Here is a 19737-nt window from a genome sequence, read left to right on the forward strand (position 1 = left end):
GTGGGCATTTACCTGCGTGTGAAATGGGAGGACAAGTGCACCGAGATTCGGTCCCTGGGAACTCGGCGTCTCTCGATTCGTGGCTGAGACTTAATTTCTCCACGGGAAAATTCTCTCTGCCAGGATTTTAAGGGAAGGGGGGTGGGGGGGTGGGAAAAGAGGGTCGGAGCGTGTGTGCGTGTGCGGATCGGGTGTGCGCGCGTGTCCCGCTACCATCACACTTCGGGTAGGGAGAGAGGAGGGAGAAAAAAAAAAAAACCTGTCTCCCCAACCCACACAGATATTTGTGTTGTTGGAAAACTGTTCGAAAGAAATGCAGGGGGGACGTGCTCGCTGCTGAGGAGCTTCGGCGGCGCCTGGAGGGAAGAGCGGCCCGAGATCCCCCTGGGAGCTGCCGCTCCCGGGCACGGACGGCGGGGAGCGTGACCCAGCGCCGAGCCCGGACGGCGCAGAGCGGCCGCCGCAATGAGCACAGGCGCGGCGGCGGCGGCGACACCGGCACCGGTGGGCAGCGCGCCGCAGCCTCCCGCCCGCACCTGCCTCCCCCGGCCCCGACCGCCGCCCCCCGCCCTGCCGAGCCCCCTCCGCGCCCGGGGAAGTTTGGCCGTGCGTGAGGATGCGGATCTGCTCCTTGCCCCCCCGCTTTCCTCTGCTGCCTGCACTCCGCGCACCGCGAAAGCGGAGCTGCACAAAGCCCGGAGCGGCTCCGAGCCCTGCATGGGCTCGACTTGGTGTGTGTGCGGTGTGTGGTGTGTGTGTGCGGGTGTGTGTGTGTGTGCGCGCGGGTGTGCGCGGTGTGTGCGAGTGGCGTTTCTTGTTCTCTCGCAGGGTACAGTGTTAAAAAGCCACCGCTAGTCGCCCCCAGTGCTCCTACTCTCTGGGTCTTTTTGTCTCTAGTGCAGATTAAACGTCACGTCCGCACTTGAACTTGAATTTTATCCCATTGTACAGAGGCAGCCCCAGCCATAGAGAGACAGAGCGCTCCCAGAGAACCAGGACTCCGCCATCTTCACATTGCAATATATAATAGTAATAGCCAGCACCAGCCCAGCTGCACTGGGGGCTTCCTTCCTTCCAGTCCCAGTGCCAGGCGAGGGGGGAAGAGTGCAAAGTGGTGCAGGAGCACTGGCAAGCCAAAAGCACCCGGGCAGAGCAGTGCCACTTGAACTGGGAAAGAGGAAACACAGTTTTGGCTACCCCTTTTCAAAAAAATTCTCTCTCTATATCTACCCAGCAAGGGTCAATTTCTGAAAAACATTTTTGTTTTTGGCAAATTTTTTTTTTTGTGTGTGGGCAATCCCAATTTTAGTACTTTTTTTCTTTTTTTTAATATTCTTGCTTTTCAGTTTTTTGCTTTTAAAAAAAAAATTTTTTTTTTTTTTCTTTTTACCCTCCTGGTGGAAAAGCGCACTTGCCAATTTGCCAAGCACTCTGGAAAGAGGGAAAAAGAAAAGTGTCACTGGCGGTGCATATCCTCCTAAGTTCGAGAAGAGATCTGGAAGTCCAAGTGGCAGAAGCAGTGGAGAAAAGACAGTGTGTGTGAAAGAGAGGGAAAAAAAAAAAAGAGCGAGAAAGAGCTTTTCCTGATGATAATGATTTTTAATTGAGGGGGGATCCCATCCAGTGCACCACAGCAGCGACAAAAAGGAGGCGCTTTTTTTTCTTTTTAATTTTTTTTTTTTTTTAAGAAGAAGAACTCCATAAAGAAGAAGAAGAATAAAGAGGAAAAAAACCAGAGGAGGATCGCCCCCCACCACATCCCCCCAAACCAGTGCAGCTCTCCAGGCGATGCCAGTGTAAATGCCAGGGCAATGTCCCGTCGCAAGCAGGGAAACCCGCAGCACTTGTCACAAAGAGAGATTATCACACGTAAGTTTGAACTTGGAACCAGACCGAGCCGAAATCGAGAAGCAAAATTAGGGAAGGGGAGGAAGCGGGGGGGGGGGGGGGGGGGAACTCCAGGAGCAACCAAAGCTGGTAAATGACTTAAGAGAGAGGGAGAGGAGAAGGGAATTAAAGAGGGGAGGGGGGTGTGTGGCTAGGGGGGATGGGCTGGGGGTGGAGGGGGGGAGAAGCCCGAAGTTTGCTGTGCGTTTTTGCAGCGGTGCGGAGGTGAGGCGGGCAGGCGGGCAGGCAGGCGGCGTGGAGCGGGGACGGCGCTGCCGGCGGCGCGAGCGCGGCGCGGGGTTCCCCCGGGGAGCGGGCACGGGGGCGGCGGCGGGGCGAGGTGCGCCGGGCCGGGCCGGGCCGGGCCACCCCCCCGGGCTCTACCGCTCGCCCCCGGCCCCGCTCCTCCTTCTCTGCTCCAGGGGTAGCGCGGAGCGGTGGGAAAAGTTGGCCGAGCGCCTTGCCTCGGCGTGACAGCCGGGCTGGGGTGGGGGGGAGGCGGATCAGGGTGGGTAGCAAGGGGGCGAGAAGCGGAGCGGCCGGAGGGGGGACATAACGGGAAGCACATGGAGGCGGTGGCCGGCCGGGGCAGCGCGGGCCGGCAGCGGCGGGCGCCGAGCTCCCGCCGCGGGGCCGCGGGGCAGGTAGCTGGGCAGGCTGCGCCCTGCCCGCCCCAGGTGCATCGCCGGCGGGGGAGATAACTCTCTGCCGAAGAGGGGGAGAAGCAGGATCAGCTCGGTTGGGGCTAGGGGCAGGACAGGGGCTGCAAAGGGGCCGGGGGCGGGCGGCAGCGTCTGTTGGTGGCGGGGGGCGCGGGGAGAGCCGAGGCGGTGGACGGCGCTGGGGGCGCGAAATGCGGGCCGGACAGCGGCACCGGCTCGAGTGCCGGGGCAGGAGCGGGGGCTGCACTTTGCCTAAGCTCCCATTGTGAAATGAAAACACACACCTACCTCCCCCCCCCCCGTGAAAAAAATCAAGGGAAGGAAAAGATAGAGCGGGGGGAGGGAAGGAGGCTCCCTCCTCCCCCCCTCCAGCTCAGCATCCCCCCTCCTCCCCGTTCCCACCCCTAAAGCTCCGGGAGAGGGGCGAGCGCCTGCAGGCACAGTCGGGGGCAGGTCCCCGCGCTGGGTACCCCGCTGCGCTGCTCCCGACCCCGCAGGGCTTGTGCAGCGGAGGAAGAGGAGGGGGTCCACTCCCGGGGCTCGGGGCCCTCAGCGCTCCGCGCTGCTCCGCCGCCGCCGAGGCACGGGGTGTGTGGGGGGGAAGGTCAGGAGGTCCCCATTTCCCTCCTGTAGCATCGGACCCGTTTGGGGGGGTGTGGGGAGGTGGGGTGTGTAGAAAATGCCGGGGTTCCGTGGAGAGGACTTGGGGGGCGGAGGCCAGGATGGGGTCCCGTACCCCGCCGGGAAGGCCGGCCGGACACACACCCCCCACCCCCCCAGCCGAGTCCGCAAGTTGCTGCGGGGGGCGGCGGCGCGCACGGAGCCAGCCCGGGGCTGAGCCTGAGCCGCGGCGGATCCGAATATTTATGTTGAGATTTTAAAGAATTTAAATAAATAAATAAAATATTCCCCCGGCTTCTCTCCCCTCCCCTGAAAGCCAAGAATAGGAGCCATCTGCCAGGAGCATTTGGTGCTTGCGAGCTCCTCTCTTTCTTTGTTACCGATGATAAATTTCTGTTTGTAAGATTTCCTTGGGAATCGAGATATATACGTATATATAATTTTTCCACCTCCTCTGAGATTTTTTCCTTTCCGGAGCGGAGGGTTGTGGGGCGACAGTTTGGGTCCCGAAATCTCAATTTCTTTTGCTCTTTCTGTCTTTCCTTTTTTTTTTTTTTTTTTTTTTTGTTGTGCGCCTTTATTTTTTAACCCATTCCTCCTCCTCCCCCCCCCCCCGCAGCCCATCAGCTGGTGGAACACAAATGAAGATGCATCTGGTATTCACGTCTTTCTGGGGGGTTGTTTTTAATTCATTGTTATTTTGGAGCCAGATTTGCATCACCATAAAAGGTGGATTTCCCCCCTCCTCAACTCCCTCCCCTTCGTTAATTGCATTTTTGTTTTTAACCATCCGGTTTGGAAAACGTGTTTCCTTTTTTGTTGATGGCTTCTTAATTTCCCCCCTTTTAAATTTTTTAAAATTATTTTTAAGAAAAAGCATCAACAACCCTCTAAATCCCCCTGTGCAATTCCCCTTACTTTTCTGTCTCACTTGTGAGGAGATGTGGAGTGTTGAAAGCGGGAGCATGGAAAATCTGTTTTGTTGCGCACGTCCGAATTTGTTTAAATGGGTGAAACATTTATTTTCTCGCCGCTTTTGCTGCTGGGGGGTGGGGGGGTGGAGAAGAGAGCCAGGTAGGTTTGTTCTTCCAATTTGATCTCCTTTTCTGATCGCTTTACTTGAAAGTAAATAATGAGGCAGGAGAGCATGAAAAGGTGCCGAGGAGCTGCGTGTACAATGGGTTTAGTGGGGAGGCTGGGGAGGAATGGAGAGCAGAGCGGTACGCAGCTTTCCTCCCTCCCCTCTTGCATTTATCTATCTCTCCATCCTGAGGAAGCTGGCGGAGCAATCAGGCTGCATACTGAACAGTGGCAGAAAAAAATGAAGGTATCCAGGGGCGGCGGGGGCCGGGCCGGGGGCAGCGGGACGCGCAGCCTTGCAGCGCACAGGCACTGAGCCTGGGCTGCAAGGGTGGGGGGGTCGCAATCTCCGTGCTCCTCGGGAAGGTGTCTGTCATTTCTGGGGGAAAAGCAGCCAGGGAGACTGTCCTGACTAAAGGGGAGTTTGGAAAGCAGAGGGCAACAGAATGGGAAACTAAAACACTACAACAAAATAAAGCCAACTCCAAGCCAAGCCCCCAAAATTGGAATGAATTGATACTGTTTTAAGAAATCTTGCGTTTATGCCATGCTTATCTTGGGCTTCCCCCCCCCCGCTCCCTTTTTGGCATCTGTCAGGAGAGTTACATTTCAGGATGGATTGGAGGTCTGTGCCAGGCAAGGAAAGAGATTGGGAGAGAGATGGGGAGAGAGGGAGAAGGGTTTTCTGACACTGCTCAGCTGGAGTTTATTGGGTTTCATGCTCTTGGTGTTCAGAGAAACGTTTAGATCCTGAGCGTAAGAGAAACAAACAAACACAAAAAGCAGGGAGGCTGCAGTGTAGCTGTGCTCCAGAGTTGCAGTGTCTCATTAGCACAGTAGTCTTTAAAACTGCCAAACGGAGTGGCCTGTTCGTCTTCACCAGGCTCACTCAGGCAGCCTTGCAGTGGGTGCATATGCAGGACCAAACGTGGGGAGACACATGGAGATGAAAGAGTAGCTCTGAACCTGTCCTCAGTGGTGTTGGGCAGAACAAACTTGGTAGCCAAGCTCACTTAGATGGGTGGACAAAGCAAAAGAGGTGATGATGTAGAGAGGAGGAGGCTGAGCTGTTGAGCTGCTCTGTGCAAAGAAATGTTATTTTGGTTTGATTCAAATTGCTGATTTTCCAGCTTAAGATCTTTTTTTAACTTGAGAAATCTGTTTTCAAACTAGCCCTGCATTTTGCATTTGAAGGAAATGTGAAAGGCGAGAGCATGTGAAAAGCTCACTGGTAGCAGTTTTGCAGAGGGCGGCAAAACAAGAAAATTCTGTGGAGCAGCAGCAAAGATTGGGAGGGAAAGGCACAGTAAAATCATACAATTCCAGGTAAAGCACCAGGTTTTCCACGGAGGCTCTTCAGTACCTGGTCAACAGGTTCCCTAGGAAGAGTAATAGTTTATTGCTTTGTATTTGTATGTAGTCATTAAAAACAGTAATAAAACCCCCCTATGATTTTTTGCATGTCAGAGTTTTGCAAATTGCTTCAAGGAGCTTCTTTAAAATGCATTTAGATCTAGTGCAATTAATGCACTTTTCCTACAGGAAAACCTCACACCAATGTAATCAACTCTAATGCAAAGAAAATGTGAGTGGTGACTGAAGAACTGGAGAGGAAAATTAGTATTATTTTGGAGATGGTTGACTTTTTCATAATATCCGCATAGTTGTGCACAGAAAAGCTTAGCGTGCTTTTTGAAGTCATTACATGTGTTGGCTTTAAATAGGACAGGAAAGAAAAAAAGGGTTGTGTGCTGTTGACTTCTAGGTTATGTTTCATTTGACTATATTTGTATCGGGTTTACAAGATGAAAAAATAAAAACTGGCACATTTTCATAGTTCTTGGTCTTTTAAAATATTTTTTAAAAGCTTGTGCAGGGTAACTGGACTGTGGATCTGGGTTGTTCTGTCCTTTTTGGTTGATGTGCTCTGTGGCTTCAATAGGTGTACAGCGGGTGAGAAATAATTTGCATTTTTTTGCTGGTCGGCAGATGCAGAGCATATTTTGTCAGCCTTATTTAAATACTGAGAAATAAGAGTCTTTAGGATTTTACAACCTGGCTGCCTTTAATAGGAATGGTTGGAGCCCTTGTCTTGCACAAAATGCATTTCTCTGCAGAACGAAGAGTTGTGTTTGGCATATTTGATAATAACTATGACTTAGAGGAGTGTGTGCTTGTACAAGTAGTACAAATTACTGATACCAGTTACCGAGTTGACACCTCTTCCGCAGCTCTTCCCAGGGCTGAGCTTGCTGCTGCCAAATCCTTTCGCTTAAAGAACGCCTCGCATGAGATGTTCGCTTCTCTCCCACATTTCCTACCTGGATTGCTTTGCTCTCTGTGTTGTTTGTTGGTGGAAAATACTTTCCAAAATAAACTTTGCTGGCTTTTTCAGTTGCCTCTCAGAGCCTGCATGGTGCCCGGCTGCCAGTGGCGGGTGCTGGCGACTAGGGGGAGCTCCCGGCCCGCCGACGGCCTCCGGCGCCGGGATGCTCTGCCCGGGAACCGGCCGCCGCGGCTCGGGCTGCCGACGCTGCTGCAGAACGCTTCCCTCTAAAGTTGTAGTATTGATTTTCATGCGAAGATCTATAGAGCGCTCGCTGAGAGGGGCTGCCAGCCAGACAAATCTATTTTTAGCTAAATCGCCGCTGATTAATTGACTCGGGCGGACAGGAGTTTTTAATTAAAATTAGTTTTTAACAGCGTCTTTTATTGTCGACACACGGTTTTTAAATTCTCCATTTGTTGTTGTCAGATAGCGATCGGGGTAGTGAAACCTGTACATGAGCGAGTCTCTGTGCTCTTGTGTGTGGGGGAAAACCCATGGAGATCCGTTTGTTTGTTCCAGTGAATGAAAAAACACAGAGCAAGGAAGCTGGAGTTCTAGGAGAAGGTGTGTACAGCAATAGAGCAGACATACATGGACATAATTTGGCATTGTCAGAAAGACACATGTACCTCTGCCGAAGGGATCTGATATCAGATAGTTTACTGTACTTTGAGCCTCAGGTCCTTATAGCAAAAAAACTGCAGCTCCCGCAAATGAAAATAAGCATTATTTATTTATTTATTTTTTCTAGAGAATTAAACAGAAAATTGCATCTGTCATGTAGAAGTTGCTGCTGAGCAGCTCCCGGGCTGCTCTGTGGGGTTTGTGCTGTTCGCTGCTGCAGTCGGCTTGTGCCTCATGGACGGACTTTAGTGGGACGCTTTCTTGCCTAAACATAAAATTCCGTGGCGTACACACGGGAAGCTTTGAACAGTGGGTGTTTATTTCACCCACCCTGACAAATTCAAGTTATGGTATTGTTAACATAGCACAAGCACCTTCTTATTTTTAGGGTGCAATATGTGGATGGAGGTTACCCCTTAACAGGAAAGCAAATTTTACTGTAACCTGAAAGAGAAGTAAATTAAGTCAGATAAAAGATCAAGGCTGCCATGAGCTGTACAAAACCCCTTCACTCTTAGGTAGAGAGGGCCAGCGATCTATCTGATGATTTCTCTATTTCACATAATGTTTGAATTGAGCTAGTTGGAAGCATATAGACTGCAACCAGCTCGTTTGGCAGACGGGTAAGCTGAAAAGCACAGTTCTCTGGGACGCTGCTGATGCTAGTGTTCCCCAGGCATGGGGAAAACCTTTCCTTCTCCCCTCCCGAAACCTCAGACGTTGCCGACTGTGGCTTTCCTTCCATTCCACGACTGTTAACTTTTACCAAGAGAAACAACGATCCCCCTCTCCTCCTCCCCGTTGTCTCTGCCCATCCAGCTCACGCTCTGCCTCCCACCCATTCCACTCCCCCAGGTTGAGGCCCGGTGGAAAAGTCTACCTGTGGAGACCTGCTACCGCAAAATGGCTCTCTGCCTCCTTGCTGGAGCATTGCCGCCTTTTTGGTTCCAGTTTGGTTTCTCCAGGGTTGCACTGCAGTTGTCAGTTGAATTTTGGCTCCCCTCGGCAGCCTCCAGAGAAAGCACGCGGAGAAATAAATGGGGGCTGGGGGTTACCGCCTGCTTTAAAGTTAGTGATGCTGTAACAGCACTTGGTGAAGCATCAGCATTGGCTGTAGACAGATTTATATATATGTATCTTTTTAACGAGGGAGGGAAAAGGCATCAATAACTGCATGCATTGATAAGTGCATGATTCATTCAGCTTCTCTTACTATGGTACCTTCCTCTTTCGTGTTTATTTACTTTCTTAAAATGCATATCTGGGCAGGCTGCACACCATTCCTCGGCACCCACGGTTACAGCCTCAGTGACAGTTGAGTGTTCAGCTCCTGAACATCAGTTAAATTTGCTCACTGTCTGCCCTCCCTCCTGAAAAGCTGGTGCGTGCTCTGTACTGTATACCCTTACTGGAGCTTTAAGTAGCAGCTGCTTTTTTTTTTTCCTTCCCTTTTTTTTCCAAAGGATATATAAAAAATTCCTAAAGCAGGCTATTTGAAAACAAATTAAAGCAGAGGGCACACTTCATGCGTTGCAGGCACACGCCAGTAGAAGGGGGTTAGGAGAATATCATCATTTTACTGGCAAAAGTGACACCAGATCGGGGATTTGATTAATGGTGTAGCATTCACAGGGACTTAGTTCTGTGTTTTTGACATATGCAAGTCTTTTGTGTAGTTGCCTCAGTGCAAGAAATTCCTTTTTTTTTTTTTTTTCTGGAGCAGCTGATAATTTGTATGTGTGCTGAATATGCCCAAGGTACTTTCCAAAGACTAGACACTAGACAGCATAGCATAAAAAAGGAATCCAAAGTTAAGGGAGAGCAAAAAAACACACTGGTTTACTTAACTTTTTTATGACCCCTTTTACTAAGCCACTGGAAGAAGCCATAAATTCGGTGAATGTTATAATGAATATGCTTCAATGAAAGTAAAAAAAAAGGCTTAAGAAAATTGTATATAAGCAGCAGTGTGCCATACACAGTTGAGAAATACAGCCTCTTTTGAGCAGGATATTTAAGAAAGGAACAGAGTTGTTGTGTATTTAATACATGTTCAAAACTAATTACTTAATTTTGATCATGTCTTTTAAATCCGTGGGTTAGAATCTGTGCTTCCAGTATAATTTTCTATGCCAGTGAAAAGCCTGTACCCAAATACTGCTCCTTCTCCTTTTGTGGCACCAAGCGCTCCTTTCTCTCCTTGGTTGTCGTTTAGTTTTAAATAAAACAAATCTATTCGCTGGGGAACAAAGAACGCTTTTATATCACATCATCACATCCCATTTTATCTGCAGAGATTTACAGCTTTTTCAGTCTATAGAAAAGCCTATGCATTTTGCGCTCTCAAAAACAGTAAATATTTTTTTATGAACGTATAGTTTACTTAAGGGGAGACACGCCACTCCCCTGTACATAGTTTCTGATGAAATAACATGACAAGTGCTGGAGATTCACACAGATCCTTGGATATTCTTGGGTTTTGTTCTGTTTGGGTCCAGCATGGTCATTGTGTCATTTTCCTTTCTCTTTTCCCTAAACCCTGATGTGTTGCCTGGCTCTTTGTGGAGGTGCTTGGGCTTGTTCCATCTCAGGTGTGTACAGAGGGTTAAACTGCTTTCTGAGAGATTCAGGCTACTTCTGCAAAAGGTGTCTGATTAAGGGCATTGCAGCAGAGCCCTCTAACTTAAAGCTGTGCAGGGTGCGAAGGCATTGGAGGGAAACGGGTTATTTCCCCCACCCTCCCTGCACTGCTGGGTCCCCGTCCCCTCCCTCCTGGTCCCCTCTCTGCTGATACCCAGCGGGGGCTGTGCCGTGCGCTGGGCTCCGTCCCTCCCGCTGCAGGCCACCACCACCAGCCATGCTGAGCCTCTGCCTGGCGTGCGGGTCTGGCGGGCTGGCATGCGTGCGGCGGTGGCGGATGTGACCGGACGGCGTCGGCTCGGCAGCTGCAGTGGGGCCACGCGCGGCGCGGTGGAGGTTTGCTGCTGCTCCTGCCGCCTTTGTGCACTTCGCACATGCCCGAGAGTCACTCGGAAAGTGAGGCAGAGCTGCAGCTCATAACCCCTGTTTCTGGGGCTTCCCCATCAAGTTGCTTCTTTTGGCCAACTCAGCCTCAGACTTCTATTAAGGAAAAAAAAAATAATACCACAAACAATTGTTTTTCAGTCCTCAGAAAAATTAAAAATTGATGGCAGATAAGCAGTGCCTAGAACTGCTGAGTGTGATGCTGATGCAATATGTAGGCATAAGCTCAACTCTGCACCTTGCAGCTGCACGGAGCTGCAGAAGGCTCTGGAAACAGGTTATTGATAAACTTTGACGGCGAGGAGCCGCATTGCCTGCTTTGAGCAGTGTTACTCTTTGTGCAGCGAGGATCCTGACACCGATCGAAGCGATAACCCAGCTAGAGAGCGTGTGATCTGAGCTATTTCCGTTAAGCATGTTGATGTTACAGTAAATGTGACATGTGGGTGTTGATTGAAGGGACATCATTTTCAGGCCTGCTTTGGCCCAACAGCACCCTGAAGAGCTAGTCAGTTCTTTGTGCTCACTTTCCAACTAGGCTGAGCTCTTTCTGGATGTGCCTTCAAGGCAACAGTGACTGCATGTGGAGAAGGGCATGCTTGGCACACTGTGGCACACTTGCAGGCGGCTTCCCATGCCTAGATGGTGGGAGCCATGTCCCCGTGGTGGACTCTGGGCTGCCCCAGCTTGTCCCAGAGATGGGTGGCCCCTCGGGTATCCCACACTTCCCCCATCAGGTGGGCATGAGGGCAGGCAGTTGCTGTGCTGGGGTGCTGGGGCAGGCAGGGCACGCAGCAGCACCTCTGCGGTGAAGGCACTGGCAGCACTTGCCTTAACCACCTCGTTATCGATTTGTGCAGAAACCGCCTGCAGAGAGGATGTTTCACATGCAATGCTTTGGCCTAGCACCAAACCATTCCCTCTACCCCGTTTTTCTGCCTCCTTTTGATACCGCGGGATGGGAAAAGTAAGGAAGAAAATAGGTTGGCAACTTTTTGATCCCTTCTCACTTTGATTCTGCAGTGCAATAAAAAGTCAACGAAATAAATTACTGCTGCCTGGATCCAGCCTCACCCAAATCCAGTGAACAAGCATCCATGGTCCTATCCTCTGAGGACTTGTAAATGATTTTTAGTAACACAGTCTTTTTCACTATTAGTGGGTAGGACTTTGGGACATCTGACAGGCAGAAAGTAGTTAGCATGTGCATTTGCTTTAATACTGGGCATGAGAGTATTGTTTGCATGGAGCACATATGTTCTAATGATGTCACCATCCTGAAGTAGGAGTGCTGGTGGTTTTGTGACAGTGCCTTTATGGAAGTAAGGAGTTTGTCCACTGTATTTTGGCATGGTAGGCAGCCAGAGAGCCTGGAGATGCTGCTTAGAGTCCAGCCAACAAATGTAATGTTTTCACTTTTAAAAGCAAGTGATTCAGATTGTCCAGCTGCATTAATTTCATGAAACCATCGGGTAACAACAGTGTCACTCATGTCTGCATAGATCGCCCATCCCTGACATGCTGTGCTCCCTAGGCAGGCAATGCCAAAGCAGTCCTTGAAGGAATCTCTGGGTGCAGGCAAAATGCCGGGCACACCTTAACACACCTGGAGGAACCAGAGCATGAGTCCTGGCTGGAAATAGCTTCTTTGCATTTTTTTCCCTTTTCCCATGTAAGAGAGATGAGATGTTTTCCATCCTCCTTTTTTGTGTGGCTTGATTTCTCCTTCTTAAAAATAATATAAATTAATTTTAAATAAATACTCATGAGGAAACACCCTCCTCCCCCCAAACCCAGCTACCAACAAACAGCAATAAAACCACAGAGTTAAATTCAAATAATGTGAAGCAACTCATTTGAAACCCACAGACACAAGTGGAGTCAGAACTTTAGACTGAGACTGGCCTAAATTGCCCCAATGGTATTAAAGGACTCCTTAAACAGCCTAAGATCTTGGCTGTTGTATTAACCAGGCATGACCCAATGCGTTATGGGCTGGACTTGCAGGCTTTTTTCTCTTTTCCTTTGTGGGTTTTAAATCTCTCCTGTAATGTTACTTGAATGTAGGTTTTTAATGGCTTAATTGAGTTGTCAATAGGAAGCCTTTTTTTTTTTTTTTTTTTTTATTCTGAGTTAAAAAAAAACATGCAAATTGACATGGATAAAATGCATTTGAAGATCTATTCAGTATTTTGTTTTTTTGTTTTTCATTCTTTTATGTCTGTTTTCTATGTCCTGAATAAGGGGATGTAATACAGCTTCTGCATTCTTGGGTGTATGGCTGGTCTCATGCTTGATGATTTATTAACCTCAAATCAGAAATAGAGTTGGTAGCAAAAAATGTTTTGATATTTTGAAACCAAATTGCTACTGATCATGTGGGCCCGGTGTATCAAGAAAACAAAAAGCTGATTTTTGGTAGTGTAACGACTGACAAAATATGAAGGAATACCAGATGTTATTTTAAAAAAGAGCCATTGCAGAGTCCTTGGAAAGTGAGTGAGCGAGTGCAAGTGAATAGGCATCTGTGGATTTAACTAATATTCAGATGAAGTGTAGAACTGAAAAGAAAGAATTCATAACACTTTAGCTGGTCAAACCTCCTTCATGTTTCCACAGGAGCCTGGTCAAGACCCTTACCAAGTGCAGCACTTTTGCTACATTTTTGGAAGAGCACAATTTAAATAGCAGGCAAAAAAGTGTAATAAACCTCACATAAAAAAGATATCTGTGCTTTTCTTTTTGTTTGTTACACATATATATATGTCAAAATTCAGCCTTTGTAATTTAAGAGATGCACTTTAATCTGAAGGCTCTATGAGAATGTTAGGTAAAACTGGTAACAAGCATTTTCCCCCTCTGACACCCTATTTCCTTACGACCCTTGGTTTAGTTCCTGTTTTCATGTTGTCTTTTCCAGCTCTTTGTCCCATCTCCTGCGTGTGTATCCGCATGCCTGTGCGTGCCTCTCTGTCTGTTTTTTTTTTTAATATTTTGACACACTGCTCCCCCTTAATAGGAATTCTTCCTACAAATAGCACGCACATTTCTAAAGGACCCTTTTCATAGTCCTTTTCTTTTGGCTCTAAAATGATGTATATGTAATTGGTAATTAAAGGTGCAAGCTCTCTTCAATATAAACAATATTGCTCAATGTTAGATCATTAAAGGGAACTGCAGCACTAAATAATTACCTTTTGCATCGTGACACACTGTTCACAGGCATCCGCTCCTTTCCCTGCAGTCCCTGTTCAGCGCAGGGTTATGGTTACATTTTCACTAAGGCAAGGAGGCATCTTTTCATGACATAAATTGGTGAATTAATTATGTAGTATTGTCTTCAAACTCCTTTTAAACTTAGATTAAGGGGAAAAAGGTAATTAATGGTTTTCAGAATGTGTATTGTGCTGTGTATTTGGTAAGCTTGGTGTGAGTTAGGAAACCAAAGCCTTCTCGTGTCCATCATCTGCTCCAGCAGGATGGTCCGTGCTCGGGCGCTTCTCTGGGTTCCCCGTCCTTTTCTGCTGTCACTGGTGCTGCTGCTGCTCTCTGCTTTGCTGTTGGTGAACTGTGATGCAACTTGTAGTACAGCTGGTAGATATACTGATCAATTATTTATTCTGGAAGGTGAAAATGGGGGCAATTCTTTTTCTAAATTGCCTTTTTCAAGGCTCCACCATTTTTGTTGCCAGGTAATACATTTTGCCTTTTACCTCTTGTTTTCCTTTCCTATGGTTTTGGTTTTTTTTTTTTTTTTTTTTTGGTGGGTTTTATTTTGGGTTTTTTTATTTTTGTCCCGGCCCCCCCCCCCCCCCCCCCCAAGAGTAGGACAAAACTCCTACTGTTTTCAGCCAGGATTCCAGATCTGGATTATAGCATCTATTTCTCTCAGTCTTACTTCTTTGAGATATTTGTGTGACTTATTTTCCTGAGGAAATCCATAAGCAAACCGCTCGGGCTAATAGAGAACATTTTTCCGTCTATTCCTTTAATCCTGATTCGATTAGAGGTCTCACTCACTGATTTACATACTGTTAGTTCCTGTTTCGTTCAGCCCAAATCCTATAGTCCTTGCAGAGGCAAAACAGCCTTAGGCAAAAGTCAGTGGAAATTTTGCCTGAGTAAAGACCAAGGTTTGTATGATTTGGCAGTTACACAGTAGAACAAGAAAAAACAAACCAAAAAACACATTTTGCCCCAGAAATAGGTTCTGATCCATAATTATTTTATAATGTAACAATTATCTTCTAAATACCCATTAAAAACACACTGTGTTTTATTAATTGTGAAATGAGAAGTTGCTTATTTCTTAAAAACTGATGTAGGTCACTCAGAAGTGCTTTTCCAGTCTTTGGGGGTAAATGGTATGAAATCCATCCAGTCCATGGGCAAGATTTAAACAAAAAATTTATTAATCTATATAGCAACTGTGGGGTTATTTGACATCAGGAAAATAGAGTGGAAGATTTCAGGCTCAGCCAATATTCCAGTATATTAAATAAGTGCCTCATTCTCTTTCCCACTGTAGATGCTTCTGAAACCCCTTAACTTCTCATGAGACCATATCCTGCTTACCTGACTCTTGCAAATAGTTTGCTGTAATTCTTGGTAATTGGTGGTCATTTAACCGTGCTTGTATCTTTGTAATGGGGCATAGTGGTACTAATTTTGCATGCCACAGGGAGCCTGATCCTGCTCATGAGCTTTCCTCCTCTCTGAAATAAGAGGAAAGGTTTGGGTGCATAAACTTTGCTGGATGGGGCCTTGGCCAGGTGGCTGGGAGACATGGTGGGAATGAGAAGGTGGGATAAAAAGAGAGGAACTATTTCAGAAAGTGACTTGGGGCTCGAACGTTTGCAAAATGGCTCTTTGCTGATATCCTTGCAGCGCTGGCAGCAGTGGGAAGGAGCTGTCAGGAAAGCTATGCCAGGTCAGCCTTTCCATTTTGTTTCAGGCAGGCTTGGTTGCAAAATATATTGAAATCATTCTGGGAGAGCAGAAAAGCTGAAAAATAAAAGAAAGATCTAATCAAGCTTGACTTTTTGGGGCTGGGGGGGGGAGGCTGGGCCTCTTGTGATGCATCCTTCAGAGGCTGTGCACATTCAAAGCAATCTCTTTCTCTTCTCCCCTCACCCCTTTCCTCCCTCTTTCTCCTTGTCCATGTAAAGCAGAGGCTGACCATGTGGAACCGGCACTCGCCGACGAGGATGAGAGCCTGGCAATAGCAGAGCCGGGTGGCATCAGCATCGCCGCAGGCGGGACAGACCCCGACTTGTTAACCTGTGGACAGTGTCAGATGAACTTCCCGCTGGGAGACATCTTGGTTTTTATAGAGCACAAGAGAAAACAGTGCAATGGCACTGGTGGTGCCTGCTATGAAAAGAGCATGGATAAGAGCAGCCCTCCCCCCTCCTCACGTGCCGAGCTCAGGAAAGTGTCAGAGCCAGTGGAAATCGGGATCCAAGTCACACCCGATGAAGAAGACCGTCTTCTCACGCCTACAAAAGGAATTTGCCCCAAGCAGGAGAACATTGCAGGTACAGCATGTTTTACACTCAATCAACTGCCTAGGTAATCTTTTAACGAGAGCCCTCTAGAAAGTGCCATGAAACAGAGGCTTCAGTAACAGGTCTTTGTAGGAGCCATTGTTCTGGAGGATCCTCATGACTATGCAGGACTCAGCAGGGCTGTTCACATTTAATTCAGCATAGCTATCTGCCAGCTCCCAGAGAGAGGGTCCTCTCCATCCCCGGGGACAACCAAGGGGCATCCTGAACATGTAGGAAAAAGCAGAAAGCTGGAGTCAGAAACCATTTCAGGAGCGTACTTAAGCAGTTAGCAGTGGTGGAGGGATTGGGGACTTTGGTGAGATGCTCAGTTCAGTCCAGATCAGATACCCTTTGTCACATGCAGACCCATGGGGAAGGACTAAATGCTGGCCCTACTGAAGTCAGTGGAAAAATCCTTTTCCCACTAAGTGCAGTGGGAAGATTTGGTTGCAAAGGCTAAAGCAGGGGTTCATTAAGTCCTTGCTTGTTACTTTCACTGGGGTAGATGTCAGCTTTCTGGTCTGCATTGCTGCCTGTGTTACCTGTCCTGGGTCTCTGCAGACAGCTGGGGTTGGCTGGGCAGCACTTCCATTTACATGCACACCCCAAATGAGGCTTTTGAATGAGGAGACAAGAGCGCGGGCTGGCCAAGGTGAGCAAATTGCAGACATTTCTCTTTCTAAAACTCTTATACGTGGTGCAGTTAAGACTTACGCAGCGGACCTCCCTGGATCAGAGGTGGGCAGGTGGGTGGTGGTACCCACCTGCATGAGCTGCTGCGCAGTGGTTCCTGCAGAGCACCCAGCATGGGGCTGCTTCCGTTGTGCAGGGCGTTTCTCCCCTCCTCAGTGGTGCGCTCCTCTGCAGCAGTGAAAGGAAGGCTCTGCTCCCTGCTAGCGAGTGGGGATTTTGTATTACACAGGAGGATCTCCCCTCAGATGTGCCTTTTCTGTTCAAATTGACTGTATCCCATACAGAAGACCTGTGGCCATTATCCCATACAGAAGACCTGTGGCCATTTGTCTTTGCTACTGCTGTCCCAAATTTTCTAGGAATTGTCCTACGGGATTAGATCTGACAGTCCAGGATTCTGCCTGTAGTAGAGATGCTCCCATGAGGGGATCCCCAGAAGACTTGTAGGAGGTTCCAATCTTTACAATTGAAGCTTAAGAGATTCCCGCTTTTAGCATTAGAGGTCTCTGAGTCAGTCCGCAGCATCTCTAATGGGCTTGGCCATCGTATAAGTAAGGAACTGCTGCAGTCTTCAGATCTCCACATGATTTGCCTCTTATGAGAAGGCATATGCCACCCATTTACTACCTTGTTGTCTTCTAGGAATCTTTTTTGGGTGCAGTTACCATCTTGGCTTGGGGTAGCTGGTAGCTTTGGGGGCATTAGCTGTGTCGGCCTGTGCTGTAGTGTTGTAAGCAACCCTACTGTTGCTTACATTCTTGACCCCATCCTTTCCTCATCCTTTTTCAGCTTTCCCCATCCCTTTTCAGCTTTCCCTATCCTTTTTCAGCTTTCCTCATCCTTTTGCAGTTGTGAATGCATTTCTTGGCAGAGATGACTACCTCATGGCGTAGCAGCTTTGAAGGCTAGATTTCCTTCCCATTTGGTGGGAACAGAAAAGAAGTACTCAGGACCTTCTCCTCCAGTCTGCTGAAGGCCTCCTGAATGGTGCTGAGCACTCTCAGTAGCTGTTGTGCAAGCTGATGCTGCTCAGCCCCTTGCAGAAGGTGCCCAGTGATTACTAAGGTTGGTCCAAGAGACCTATGTTGTCGATCAGTCCAGATCTCATCTTTTCCTAATCTGCGCCCAAGTTTAGTCCGTAGTGAAATATGTCAATGTTATACCCAGTGCAGAGGGTGCTGTCCCATCCCAGCTACTGGGAGTCAGCATCAATATAGCTAACTCTTTTGCCATGCAGAAAATCTGCTGGGGGAGGGGTGAAGGGATGTTCACGTGTGGAAAAGGCATAAAAAAAAAAAATATTTAAAAGGCAATTTGGAGCACCTAATCTCTTTCAGACTAAACTCAGTATCAAATGAAAATATGTAGGAGAGATTTTGAATTGAGAAAAATAAAAGGGTTTATCATTTGATTGGCATTTCCTCAGCAGTGCATGGAGATAGGGACATCCACTAAACAGTGCAGTAATAATGCTTTCTCAATTAGGAACCCAGCTCCAAGATAAAAAGGTGCAGTGTCCTTCCATATTTTTTTTAATAGCAGCGGATAGTTTTCAATAGTAGGATAAAAGCCTCACATTACAGCCATGGAGGGTAGCCATGAAAAACCCACAGAAGTCATTCACTGGAAAGGCTTTAGTGGGATATACCAAACCCCTTATTTATATTTCAATAGAAAGGCTTTCTGCATTAGCCAAGAAAATCAGAATCTGCATTTAACATTAAAGGTATTTCCCAGTGAGCGGCTGTAGAGCATTGTTGTTAGATTTGTTAAAAAAAGAGACTAAATACGATTTCATAAAAGGGAAACTTAATCTCTAAGGCAGCTTTCTCCCACCCCGCCACCTCCTCCCTTTATTTTTTTTTTTTTGTAATAATGCAACAGCCTACAGTATTTTTACTTTATATGTGACGAAAGATATTCTTAGCGTTTCTGTACTGTGACAGGAAGAATGAATTTCTTTATTCCACCAAGAAATATGTAAAATAATCCCTTAGAAGTATGGGGAGATATGTTTGTTCAAAGCATTTAAAATGTTATTTTAATCAAAGGCACAAAACACTCTACATGCTGTGTCAGCTAAAGAAGACCATTACATTTTAACAGCAAATCGTGCTCTTTTCCCCCGCTCCTAGCCAGCCCCCCCACTTTAAAACTAACTTTTTTTTTTTTATTAAATAAAAAGGAGAAAAAGATTAAAGAATAAAAAAAAAACTTCAGTGGCTCAAATGTATAAAGTAATTTAATATGGTGGAAGCATTAATTATTTTAGCTTAATTGAATTCTGAGGACTGCAGTAGTTGCATTTTTGTAGACAAGCTCTGTTTATTATTTCTTTGTGTAGATTAACAGTAAAGGAAACATAGATAACTTTCAGTTATTTATTGTAAAATAAATGTGTCAATTCATGTGTAAAGCAAGCTGTTCAAAGATAATTGAGTCTTTATATTTGAAGAGGGAAACCAGAAATCACCCACTCGCCACTCCAGCTCCCTGAAATACGCTGCCACCCCTGCTGCCCTCAAATAGGTTTCAGCTCCTCTGCTTGATCTTGTGTTATTTTTGTAGACCTTCTTATTTGGTCAAAAGGGTTTGTGTAGCCTTCTGCAGTGTGACTAAGCCGCCAAACCTTACAGCTTCTCATGGCTGAGTGCAGTAAGGGTATGTCAAGTGCTAAGCTTGGTTCTGCCATTGCACCACTCTTCCCTCTGGGCGTGAGGATGTTGGGATGCAGCACCATGCCGAGTGTTCACCCTGGTGCATGGTCCTCTGGAGTCCTGAGGTCTTCCTTCCTCTCTTTCTTCTTGCCTTTCCTTCCTTCTTGGTAACTCCACTTGCTCTGGTCACTGAATGCCTCTTGACCACACAGTAGACCTTGTGCCACTCTGAGGAAGGCAGGTACAGCTCGGGAGTCTACAAGAATTTGCATGCATGCATGCAGCGCAAATCTCCAACTGACATTTCTAGGTATCAGTAGAGACAAAGGCAACTTTATCACTGCAGTCAGCTTTTAAAGACTTTCAGATAATGAAATCTGACATCTTTTCCTGACTGGTAACTTGAAAATCCAAGCTTTTCAAGGCACTTTCATTTAGTTACCACTGTTTGTAAAGTGTGTGGTAGCATGGTAGCTGGCACTGGTTGGACATGACTTGCTTAGGAGCAGTCTGTCCTGTAAAGTTTTTATCTTTTTTTCAAATTGGCTGACCTGTTTGAAAATAATTTCTGTCTCTTGTACAGAGGGTGTGATAGTATCAAACAGATGTAC

At 47.2% G+C, this 19737-nt stretch overlaps 1 protein-coding gene across 4 annotated transcripts in view; it reads left to right on the forward strand.

The window, feature by feature from the left end:
- The first annotated feature begins 221 nt into the window (after positions 1-221).
- BCL11B (BAF chromatin remodeling complex subunit BCL11B) overlaps positions 222-19737 on the forward strand; it is a 97523-nt gene continuing 78007 nt past the window's right edge. Inside the window, exons 1-2 of one of the 4 annotated variants that reach the window (XM_030481890.1) lie at positions 222-1869; positions 15396-15764. In XM_030481890.1, the coding sequence (XP_030337750.1) occupies positions 1812-1869; positions 15396-15764 (427 nt within the window). In that variant the 5' untranslated portion in view covers positions 222-1811. The remainder of the gene's footprint in view (positions 1870-15395; positions 15765-19737) is intronic. The other 3 variants (XM_030481891.1, XM_030481892.1, XM_030481893.1) reach the window with 3 other exon arrangements.

This window comes from Strigops habroptila, chromosome 4 (genome assembly GCF_004027225.2).
Source record: "Strigops habroptila isolate Jane chromosome 4, bStrHab1.2.pri, whole genome shotgun sequence".
Lineage (NCBI taxonomy): Eukaryota > Metazoa > Chordata > Aves > Psittaciformes > Psittacidae > Strigops > Strigops habroptila.